Source organism: Brienomyrus brachyistius, chromosome 19 (genome assembly GCF_023856365.1).
Source record: "Brienomyrus brachyistius isolate T26 chromosome 19, BBRACH_0.4, whole genome shotgun sequence".
Classification (NCBI taxonomy): domain Eukaryota; kingdom Metazoa; phylum Chordata; class Actinopteri; order Osteoglossiformes; family Mormyridae; genus Brienomyrus; species Brienomyrus brachyistius.
In genome coordinates this window covers 7,355,173-7,367,368 of record NC_064551.1, presented here as the reverse complement: position 1 = coordinate 7,367,368, position 12,196 = coordinate 7,355,173, and the positions used below count along the sequence as shown (strand labels likewise).

At 37.8% G+C, this 12,196-nt stretch overlaps 1 protein-coding gene across 1 annotated transcript in view; it reads left to right on the top strand.

Annotated features, from left to right (window-relative positions):
- Positions 1-12,196, top strand: part of LOC125714596 (uncharacterized) — a 272,791-nt gene that overhangs the window by 33,753 nt on the left and 226,842 nt on the right. Inside the window, exons 20-22 of the mRNA XM_048985335.1 lie at positions 256-461; positions 2,896-2,961; positions 3,398-3,574. Of these exons, the coding sequence (XP_048841292.1) occupies positions 256-461; positions 2,896-2,961; positions 3,398-3,574 (449 nt within the window). The remainder of the gene's footprint in view (positions 1-255; positions 462-2,895; positions 2,962-3,397; positions 3,575-12,196) is intronic.

Genomic DNA, 12,196 nt, shown 5'->3' with positions numbered 1-12,196 from the left:
CACCACTGTCACAAACCCAGTTACATGACCGACATCACAGTGCAACGGTCCAGGAGCAACATAGTGCTAGTCGTCCGCTGCGCCTTCCATGAATCTAAAGGGCTGCTGCAATGCCAGGAAAATGAGCAGGCGGTCAACGCCGTGCGGTCAGCACTGCTGAGGTACAAATGAAGAAACAGGTCAAAAAGAAAGTCAGGCGATTATGTAACAGTATTTTATTACATACACATGTATTTCAATGCACATTTTTTGCAGATTCTGCAGCAGAGTTGATGTACAAGCTGAGATCCCTCTCACCCAATCGGAGACTGAGCAGCAGCCTGTAGCAGCTCGAAATGCCAATAAGTCAATCATCACCAATGAGGTACCAAGGACGAGTACCAAGCCAATGACAGAGGAGAGGGAATCTGGTCAAGGGATGATTGTACCGGCAAAGGGACATTCCACTGCCCCCTCTGGAGGTAACGGGTGTCTTTGGAGTGAACTGTACATAAATGCAGACACTGGCCTTTCCAGCCAGTGGGCAGGAGGCCATGAACACAATGTGTACAGAGACAGGTATTCCAGGTAACGGTGTCATTATCCCCTGTATTCACCTTATTTCACCATGAACCCTGTCAAGAGTTTGTTTCTCTCAGCTTTGTGTTTGAACTTCCATGGCCTGGGTCACGAAACGCAGGGTAAGAATTTCTGCTTAACAAAACCAAACAAATGCAATCTGAGAATCGCCACGCTGACTATCACTAATTTATGTCAAGCCAGGATTTCTTGATGAAGCCAAGATTACTTCCTTAGCATATGCACTTAAACATGTGCTGTGTGCAACAATCAGCTGATCACATAAGCATAGATCACAACAGGACTACATATTTCTAAGCGGTGGAACCGAATTATGGTAAAATATGAAGAATTCAGAAGTAGAATACAAACAGCAATACAGTGGCAGCTGCCAAAGCTAGGAAGGCATGCTGCAACAAATCCCTGATAACAGAACTGCGAAAACTACAAAATAACCGAACCATGTAGAAAGTAGGGAGAAGTGCAACACATGGCGCAAGAGAAGAACATCGATGCAACACACAGTAACATCTAACACAATGACCACTGAGGAAATGAACTAAGGAAAGAACTTGAATACAAACAGACAACCAGGGAGAACAAGGGACAGGTATAACTCAATCAATTAACCAATCAACGGGAACACAGATTAACTAGAAACAAGTGGGGAGGTGGAGTGGATTACGATTAACTAATCACAGAACAAGGGACCTCCAAACACTGAATACTATGAAACACTGAAAGCTAACACTAAGAATACCTAAGAGCCAAAGAATTTGCAAACATAAAACAAGACACTGGCAGAATAACCCAAAGCAGGAACACAAGGTTAAACCATAAAAGATACAATGAAAAACCAAAAGCTAAGAATAAAATAAAACCCAAAAATAAGCAAATGGGGTGGAAAGGAGAAGAGACACAAAGGGCAGGTTTGGACAGTACAGACCATGACAATCTTTCAAGAAAAGCAAGCAACACCCATTGGTTTTCCAGATTTCTTTATGGACAAATTTTAATATTTCAACATTTGTGTGTATAATTCACCTTCAATACCCCAGCTGTCTTGTTTACAGTCACTGATGGTGAATGAGCACAGCGCAATTACTAATAAATACATATAAAAACATATATGAGAGTTACATAGTATGCACTGTCCACTATAGTTTAATGCTTATAGCACATTTAACTGGACATGTCTGTATCGTTTAGGTTTATACTTATTAGTCCATTAATTCTATCTTTTGTACTTAAACTGTATTGTGTCCATTTAATCTTTAGTACAGAAATGTTTGGCGAGGTTAAACAGACACAGTACAGTTACTATTAGCTACGGAAAAGTATTGCAAGAGAACTCAAAATGATTTCAGTGAAATATATTCTCACCCAGACCTCTTAGGGGAGGGCTGCCACCCTGCTGAGCTTAGGTACAGCCCTAAATTAACACACCTGATACAGATTATCAGGCACTTCAGTCTCACCTCAGTATTACAGTCAGCTATGTTGAAGTTAAGCAGGTTCTCATACTGAGATATAACTGAAGGGCCTGGTTATCTGTATCAGGTGTGTTAAATTAGGGCTGCACCTAAGTAAGCTCTGCAGGAGCAGGATTGGGCAGCCCTGTCTTTGGGGTTCCATATAACGCAGCTGATCTGTAGAAAAAAATCACAAAAATATCCTCAAATATGTGTTTTTAAATTTGTGTTGTGTAAAATCATATCCACAAAAAATAGTGATTTGTACAAGCTACATGTGATCTTGCTGCAAGCACATTATTACATGGATGCGCACGCACATAGAGTGCAGACAAGGTGGAACTGGAAGAGCAAGATCTGATGACTGCAATAGGCAGGGCTCTCAAGTCTCATTCATTGCCCATGAGACACACGCTCCACCCTAACAGATGTAATCTCACTCCAAACTTTTGATGAACCTTAAGAGCCCTGGTCCAAGCACTGATTGAGACCCATGATCTTGAAACATAATCTGCTCTGAGCAGGTTTTGGCATGTAGGATGAGTTACCATGGTGATGTGTCCTGCTAAGAAGAGAACCAATGTTGTGATATCGAAAAGCCCAAGTTAGCGCTATTTATCCTCGAAGTTGTCTGGCTAAGAAAGGAATCCGGGTTCATGACACAGGCTCCAGTTGTCACACTGGAAGTTACAACACAGTGTAAACAAAGATGGCCCCTCCCTTCCTGCTATGGAAAATAAGGTGAATACATTTACTCACAATACATGTTAGTGTGACCACCGCATTCTCCATTGCTTCCAGTGTGATTGTGTAAAGTAATTGTTACCTTTACTGCAACTTATTCAAGATGGTGAATATTTTACAGGAACTTCATTGTGGTCTAAGACTGGACGATTCTCCTTCTCAAAGCGAAACTGGAATATCTCTTCAGGTCAGCTTTTCAGTACTTCTCAACTTTGATATCTACTGTTCATAATGATTAACTGTCTGTCAAACCCTGAACACTATGGCTGACTCAAGATGTCAAATATTTCACAGAAACTTTAATGTTTCCTTTCTCATGCTCGAACCCAAACCCTAATAAGCTGAATAGCTCCTCTTTGGGAGGTTCAGTGCTTCTAAGGTTTAACATATACCCTCTGAAATGATTCACTTTCTGTCATAACTCAACAACAGCATAATGTTCCTATCTTTTCCATCTAAATTATAGATTGAGCCATAATGTTAAAATTGTGATAGTCTGAGATGGTTAACATTCTACAAGATACGCAGATGAATGACACAGAAGAAATCTCATACAGTTTTCATGTATGCTTTCTGTTCACAGCAATTATAACTCATCTCTAAGTTCCATCTCTCTTCCCCAGTGAAAGTCCACATGCTGGTCGCTGGAGAAACTTTCAATACCCATGAAACCTTCATACAAAAGCTGAAGCTGCAGATGGAGCTCTGCAGTGCAGAGAGCAGCAGCGTCATCCTGGTCTTCTGTCCTGTTGTTTCTCAGATTGGGAGAGACATGGAGGCAGCCATGGCCAGAGTTACAGGTGAGTCAGGAGTCAGTCACTGCTGTATGTCACCTTTGCCCTGAAATCCAAAATAGACAAAACACACAGATATTATGTGGTTCCTCTTCACAAAAGATGTTGTGATTTAACAGAAGCTACCTTTTACAAGTTGTTCTGTGAAAGTTAACTCAGATGAACAATTCATCCACATCTGCCAATTTTTTCCAATTAGCCTAATAGTCTTTCAAGATTGACACATTTACAGATTTTTGGTTTCTCATAGATTATTTTGTTTTGACTTTCAGGTTAGTTTTGTAAGTTAAGAAAATTTAACAAGTGAAAACTTTTTTTTTTTTTTTTTTTTTTTAAAAGACCCAATGTTGTGTTCGAGTCAAACTTTGTCCGACAAACCAAGTTGTAGGCAAGGCCGAGTTGAATGAGGGGGCGCATCTGAGATATGACTGAGTGCTGTACTGCAGCAGTGCAACGGAGTTCAAGTCCGGAAAAGCAGACGTTCACTTCTACACCATGAATCTGAATTCAAAAACTTTAAATTGAAAACAAATACCTCAAACTTTTAAATAAATATAATTTATTTATTTATTTATTTATTGCTGCAGTTACCAAGTCAGCAGACTATCAGGGCATAGTTGCCATGGAGACTTTGTCATTTTGTCAAGGTTATGGATGAATGCGCTCACAGCAAATTTAATGTAAGTTATTCATTGGTCACTTCACTGCTGAATTTGATAGGCTGTGACTGACAAATAGTTTTGAAAAAGAAAAATCTGCCTAATTTTCGTGAGCCTTTGTCTGAAGATCATCTGTGCAAAATTTGATGAAGATTGAGCGAGGTCGGAGGCCACTGAAAACCTTTTAAGGTTTTTGATTAAATCCAAAATGGTGGCCACATAAATTTGGTCTACATGATCAATTAAGATATCACCAGACATAATAACCGCTTTTATAAGGCCAGCACATCAAAAGGTATTACATGTTTTTGTTTATTGCAGCGCCCCCAGTGGTCAAATGACACAAACATTTTGCACATCCTCAAGATGTTGTCTTGAGTCCACAGTTTGGTGTCAAGACATCAAAGTATTGCTGAGAGATGCCCTCACTTTCTTAATGGTGGCTTTGCTGCCAATTTCGTTTGCCGGTGACAGATGAACAGTTTCAAAAGTCAAAAATAAAGCTGATAACTTTTGTGAGGCTTGGTCTGAAAACCATCTGTGCTAAATTTGTTGATGATTGGACAAAATGTAAAACCATCTGTAGATGATACCAACCAAATTGCGTTTCGATGTGACCAACACCCTTGAACTAAAGGTAGGTCTTTAAAAAAATTCGATAAGAGTGAAAATCCAATATACCAGACTTTAACACCGCGGTGCATTGAAATTGAGACCCAAGGATAAAGGGGAAAAATGATCATCACCCAAGGAAAAACGGTTCAAAATTCATTATCAGAAATGTACCTTAACATTTGGCCTGTTGGTGGCACTGCAGAGATGCAGGGACTGACCCCAAATCTGATGGTTGAATACTTTTCATTGGCCTCTATCAGTTTTATCCTTGTGCTCAGTGTATGAGTGTGGAAAGTGAGTGGATGTTCAGTACAGCTGTGAAAATTTTGGAAGAGAACAGGAATAGACTTTCTCCAAAAAATGCAGAGATGATTCCATTTTTAAATCTACCTTTGTTTCCTCGGTAAAGAATAGGCCTGTCACCAATAGCCAGATTTTGACCCTTTTTGTGGTGATAAGTGGCTGCTGTCTTTTTGTTAAATATAGAAAACATTTACTAAAACTGATTTTGAGATTCATTCTTAAAGCAAGATTGAATTGTGTTATTGTATATTTTTGGTGATCGGTGATCAGTTTCAGCCAATTCGGATTCCACTCATTGGAAGTTGATGATCAGCCCAAAAACCCTGATCAGAGCATCCCTGATTTAACCTGAATCATCACAATTTCTTTGCATTCTCGTCCTTCTCCATACTATCAACGGGCTGAGCGTTGATGTGTGATAAATCATGGTGGGCAGTAACAAAATCAATCAATGCACATGCTAACCTGTTTGGTTTCTCATTTCCACAGAAGACAAACCCGTCATCCTGGTGCTCATGCACCACTGTCACAACCCCAGTCACATGACCAACATCACTGCGGAACCTTCCAGGAGCAACATAGAGCAAGTCGTCCACTGCGCCTACCATGAAACTAAAGGGCTGCTGCGATGCTGGGAAAATGAGCAGGCGGTTGCTGAGGTGCAAGCGGCGCTGAAGAGATACAAATGAAGAAATAGACATACCACAGGGAAGAAGGGATTTACACTTTAAAATAATATGTACAAATTATTTTAATTATTAATCAATTGCACACAGTTTGTATTTGTCCTTTATAATTGTATAGCAGATTGCTCAGCCATCTGAAGTACTGGCTGACTGACTAATAATTATTGGCAGCAGAAATGGTAAAGATATTTAAAGAACTAGTCTTGGAGTCCAGTGGAGATCCCTAGAGTGACACGATAGACTATGGTTCCTAATCTGAACTGCCTTACTGACCAGTACTAGTGGATAAAGGAAAATGCAAGCAATGGAGCCTGTTGAAGTACATATAATAGTGTATCTGTTAAGCAAGTATGCACACTGTATGAGGCTGTGCTTATCCTGCTGAAGTGTTTAACTGTATATAGAACTGGAAGACACCCACCATGACTGCATGCATCATACACATGCACACATACAGTCATACACACCCCTTTAGTTATCATGTAGCAAGTGATTGAACTCTTGAGTTCTGGAACAGTGTTACAGCAGTAGGAAAGCAGCTTGTTAGCTTACAGTATAACCATGGGTAACACATGGTGTTCATGTGAAAACTAGATCTACCGGTAGTAATCAAACATAAAACTGCTGCAGAACTTCTGGCCGTGTGAAAATCGATTGTGTAAACCTGGGAGAACAAAAATTAGACTCCCCCACCCCCAAATAAAAACACTGAAGTTTAAGGTTTAGAGAATTAGAGGCGCTGAAAAGGAAATGGTAACACTTTGCATAAAGCTATCATCTATAATAGATTATAGATGCCTTCATAATAAGGCATTGCAGCATCTTCTATTGACAGTCATAAAGCATTATGTTGTTAATTATACAGTAATACTTCTTAAGCTCCAGTGAAGTTCACATCTATAATGCACTGTAGATGCCTTCACAGTGCATTGCAGTGGTTGGTATTAAGAATGAATGTGTTATAATGTGTTATGCCTTTTTTTTTTTAGAAATATTTAAATGCATGGTTATAATGCTTTAGAATGCATTATAATGTTTATGATTATATAAATAAATTCTTATAGACAAGGCATTCATATATTTTTTCCCAAGAAAATTTACCGATTATGGCTAATCCAAAAACCCAAAAGAAAAAAATAGATTACAAAGTGTACAGAAAAGATAGAAATCCCATAGACAAATGAGTCTATACTTCTTACTACATCTGCATCTAGAGCAGGGGTCTGCAGGGCTGTGCAGAGGTAAGGTAAGGTAAGATAAGGTAAGATAAGGTAAGATCAGGTAAGACCAGGTAAGATAAGGTAAGATCAGGTAAGATAAGGTAAGATAAGGTAAGATCAGGTAAGATCAGGTAAGATAAGGTATGGTATGGTATACTTTATTGGTATGGTATACTTTATTGTCCCCAAGGGGAAATTTGTCTTCAAGCCACTGCGTTCCATGACATACAATGCATTCAACAGAGTCACAACCTACAATATACACAACATACCTTACACATTCATTCTTACATTGTCGTCAAACCATATAAACCTATGAATAGATCCTCTAATAATAAACAATAAGTAAAATAATTTTTAAATAAAGTCCAAAAAATGACATCTTAATGGCAGATGGAATGAATGAGTTCTTAATTCTAATCAGCCTACAATTTGCAGTACATCATCTCAAATTCCAGGTTCAGGATGTGAGATCGATCTTCTAGGATCTTCTGTGCCTCCCGAAACACAGATTTTCCATACAGAGACTGAAGTCGATGCTTATTCTGAATCCCAATGATCTTCATGGCCGTTTGTGTAAGACATACAAGCCTGGATTTGAACTGTACTGGCAAGTTACCATACCAAGTCTGTGTGCTGTAGTGGATCACACTCTCTAAGATAATTTAAGAAAAATAAAACCAAACATTCACTGTTAACACCATAAAATCTATGCCTTCTTAAATAACACATTCTATGTTAAAGCCTAGCACAAAGATTTTCAACATGAGCATGACAAAGTGAGTGTGCTATCAATATAGACACCAAGATATCAATAAGCAGTGACCTGATGTTTGGGTAATTTGTGAATAATCACTGGACTAAGTTCACCGATTGACCTTGGATGAAGTATCATCTCCTCGGTCTTCATTACATCCACACCAAGGTGGTGAGCATCACATCAGTCAACAAACTGCTTGATTTCAGAATGATATTTAACTGTGCCTTGGTCCTTATCCAACCTTCAAAAATGGCAGCGTCATCAGAAAAATTCACGATGTAATTTTGTGGGTTTTATAATTACGCATTTGTTCAAATATAATGTAAAAAGAACCGGGGAGCTCACACATCCCTGGGGGGGCTCCATACTAATAAATGTGGGGTCTGAAAGCACGTTGTTGACCTTCACATATTGAACGCCATAAGTTAAGAAGGAAAAGAACCATTTAATGATGATAGAATTTACATTAATCTATTTCAGATATATCCATTAATAAATGAATATAATATATTTACATTTAACATTTATATTTAACATTTATATTTACATTTACATTTAACATTTATATTTAACATTTATATTTACATTTACATTTAAGTTTTATATTTAAGATTTATATTTACATTTAACATTTATATTTAACATTTACATTTAATATTTATATATAGACAAGCCATTTATATTTACATATGATGAACAATTTTGAACATAATTTACACAGCAAAAAAACCTGATAATCCACAACACCATTGACTTCTAGCTAAATGTCAGAAAATTGCACTAAATGTTGAAAAAGTGGCAAGTACAAAAATGTTTGCTATCTTTACAAACGGCGCCCCATACGTAATCAAATAACATCTACCAATCGGATATATTTCTCTGTCATATTAAATGAACTTAGCTATGGACTAACCTGCGCCTGAGTAAATGTTACTTTGTCTGACACGTGACCTGCGTACATTAAAGACCTTTCATCTACCATTTGAATTTCACTTTCGGTTATATAGCGAAATCTGGGCGATACGAAAAACATCTTATTTGAAGCATGAGGAAACATCTGTTCTTTGATTTTATGCGTCGAGAGAAAAGGCAAATAATAGTGAACATTCCGGTAAGCAGTGCCCGTCATAAATGACTTAGGCTATTCAACAGCAGGATATTGCAAATGAAGTGCAGATTTAAGAAATTACCTCAAAAACACAATAATTTAATCGTTACAAATCGTCGTTAAGAACAGTTAATGCCGTTAAATCGTAAGTACAAGGCACAGTTTAATCGTAATAAATCATGTGATAATATAGCCTACGATAAATAGTAGGCTATTATGATAAATAGTATAAAGAGACGACTTCATCTTTAGTCTCTCAAACTAGCTGTACAGACATCCCTGGAAACTGGGTAATAATATCACAGAAAACACGCAACCATCTACAATATGTTCAAAAACTAATTTATTTTGTCACGACAATTTTAAGAACTTATAAAAACATATAACCCTACTTTCATTTTCAGTTTAACTGATGAATACTCAGATCCCGTTTGAACATATCAAGTACGCACGTAAGTGGTAAGTCTGTCGCGGTACATGAAATGTTGTATGTTTGTACCGGCATATCATAACCATCCGTACATCTAGCCGTCTAATTTCAATGTCCGCTTTTGCTTTGCATATATAACATTATAAACAGACTGCAGGATTTACGATCACGCAGGCAAACACAACACTAGCAGTTACAGTATGGTCAGCAGGGGGTGGAGGGGTGATATGATCCGATTTCTCATACAAAAACGTACTATGATATTATCATCAGTCATATCATAATTGTTACAGTAGTATCACTATTAGTAGTATCATTGTTATTTGGCCACGTATAAACCATATACCATCACCTGTTACAATGTTTAAGTTAAAATACAATGGTAATCCGTTAAGGTTGTTTTATTATACCAAGGTAATAACACGTTTTTTAAATATTCTACATTATGCTAATATATACTTATTTTATAGGTATTTCACGTGATATTTGCCATAGTATTGTAATGATACGGCACTGAAATTAGGCATCATAATTGCATTCAATGTACCATGAATGAAATGTATATGTTTTGGCTTAGTGAAGAAAACTTTTTTATTATTAAAATAGGTGTTCAAAAAATTGTTCACATTATAAACTGTCTTTATTTGATATGGAAAGAATAAAATACAACATCATAAATACTGAAATACTGAGTTTCACAGGTGAAATTCCCAGATTTCATCACCAAATCCTGTACAGCTGAAATGATCGCAGTGCCAAGCACTTACAATGCAGTTACTTTTTTGTAAAGGAACTATATTATATGTGCTTCTTGCCAATTCCATGAGTACTAAATACCATAGTACCAATACAGGTTGTAAATAAAAACCATGTGACATAACACAATACTATAGTATCAGAACAAAGTGTCATACTATAAAATTAAATACTGTTCAAACACTAGGAATCTTATGTATATCATCATACCGTAAACGTAATATGTGCAAATTATAATAACACAAAGTACAATCCAGTGCAATCATACTGACAGGATAATACAATGATAACCATTGGTATTGCTACTGTGTCCTTCCTGTGTTGTTTAAAACTATACTTATTTGGTAAAAGTTCTGTTGTAAATGCACAGAAAGGTATTTCAATAAGAGTCTGCTGAGGGCTGTATTTCTTTCAGTTTACAACCAAAATACTGTATGTATGTCAGTGTCCCCTGTAACGGGCTGGCATCCAGTTTATTGAGTTCCCTGCCTTTGCCCTCATTATTCCTGGGGTATCTCTTGTTGAAGATGTCATAGTAGATGGATGTTGGATCAAAGTTGTGAAAACAATGCAATTTTTATCAATGTTAACCACTATTAGGTCAGCTTCCGAGCTACAGACATTGTCTTCTTGAAGTGCAGACAATATTTTTTTAGTAGGAGCTCCTTATAATCCCGATATTCTCATAGTAATGAAGAAAGACCTTAATGAACTTCTGAGAGCTGTACATAATTATCAAGTTCAAAGACGGATCTCATAATTTTGCTTTTAAAAGCAAAATACATGTAAGTACGCCTTAAAACCTAAAGCTGAGACAACTTGCCACAGAATTGAAACAGCAGCTGTAGGTGGCAGCAGAGAGTAGAAAGGGAGCAGCAGCCATCTTGTGAACAGTGTCCTGAAATCTGCAAGTATCTTTTTCAACCTTCGCAGGATCATTGTACAGGTCAGTGGTTCTCAAACGGTGGAGCTCAAAATGATTTTTTGAATATTCCACAATAAAGTTGATACTGTTTGTTTGTCATCAGCCTCCCTTGGATGACCAGATAATCCATGTCAGGGAGGACACTTTGCACCAGGACAGGATTTGTAAACTACCATTTAAATTAAAAGCACCTAGATTTCACTGAAGCACTGAGTTTTTGCTGTTTATCATAGTGAATTTATCATAGTGAAATTTAATTGTATCACTCAGTGCAAGTCCAGCGGTGGCACAGGAAAGAACAGGTGCAGATCTGGTGAATCCCATTACATTAAGATAAGGCACACAAAGTTGAGCTTTAAATTAATAAAGATGTTTTGGAGAGGTGGAGAGAGTATATAGGTCAGGGTTAGGCAGTTTTATGGTAATATTTTCATTTGTGGAATACAGTGGAATTTTCATTCGGGGGGGGGGGGGTGGACCCCCCATGTACAGTAAAATGCCATGCAGAATTAGATACCCCAAAGGCTACTGTATATATAAAAGTAGGGCAAAACTGAAATTAAACCTTCAAGACAGAGAAGTTAGCATGTGTGTATTTACTGTGGCATCTTTCTCTCCTGTGATTATGTTGCTCCAGAGGTCCCACAATTCAAGGTCCTTTGCATCCAGTCAGACATGGAGCAGGAACCAATGGCTACCCAGGATGCCAATATGCCAAACATCGGCAATAACAGTGAACTTAACAGGGGGTACAATGAGCCAGCTGGTGAGGAGCGCGAAGCTGATGGGTGGGTGATTGTATCGAAAATGGGACCTTCCACTGGCCCCTCTGGAGGTAAAGGGAGTTTTGTGGCCTGAATGAACTCTGCATGCATACAGACACTGGCCTCTCTGGCCGTGAGCACAATGGGTACAAAGATACATATTCCATTACTAATAATTATTATAAAAAATTATTATATAAAATAACAGGTGTGACAGTACACAAAATTCATCGTTCTGGCTACACTGGGTTCAGTGCAGTTTTGGTATGGAAGGGAAAATAATTACGTTTTTATTGGACTTTACTATTTGTAACCCACAGAAGACAATTCACAAATATCTACAACACTGTCAGAAAAAAAGGTACCAGTTTGTACCTTTGTTTGTCACTGGTGCTGTACCCT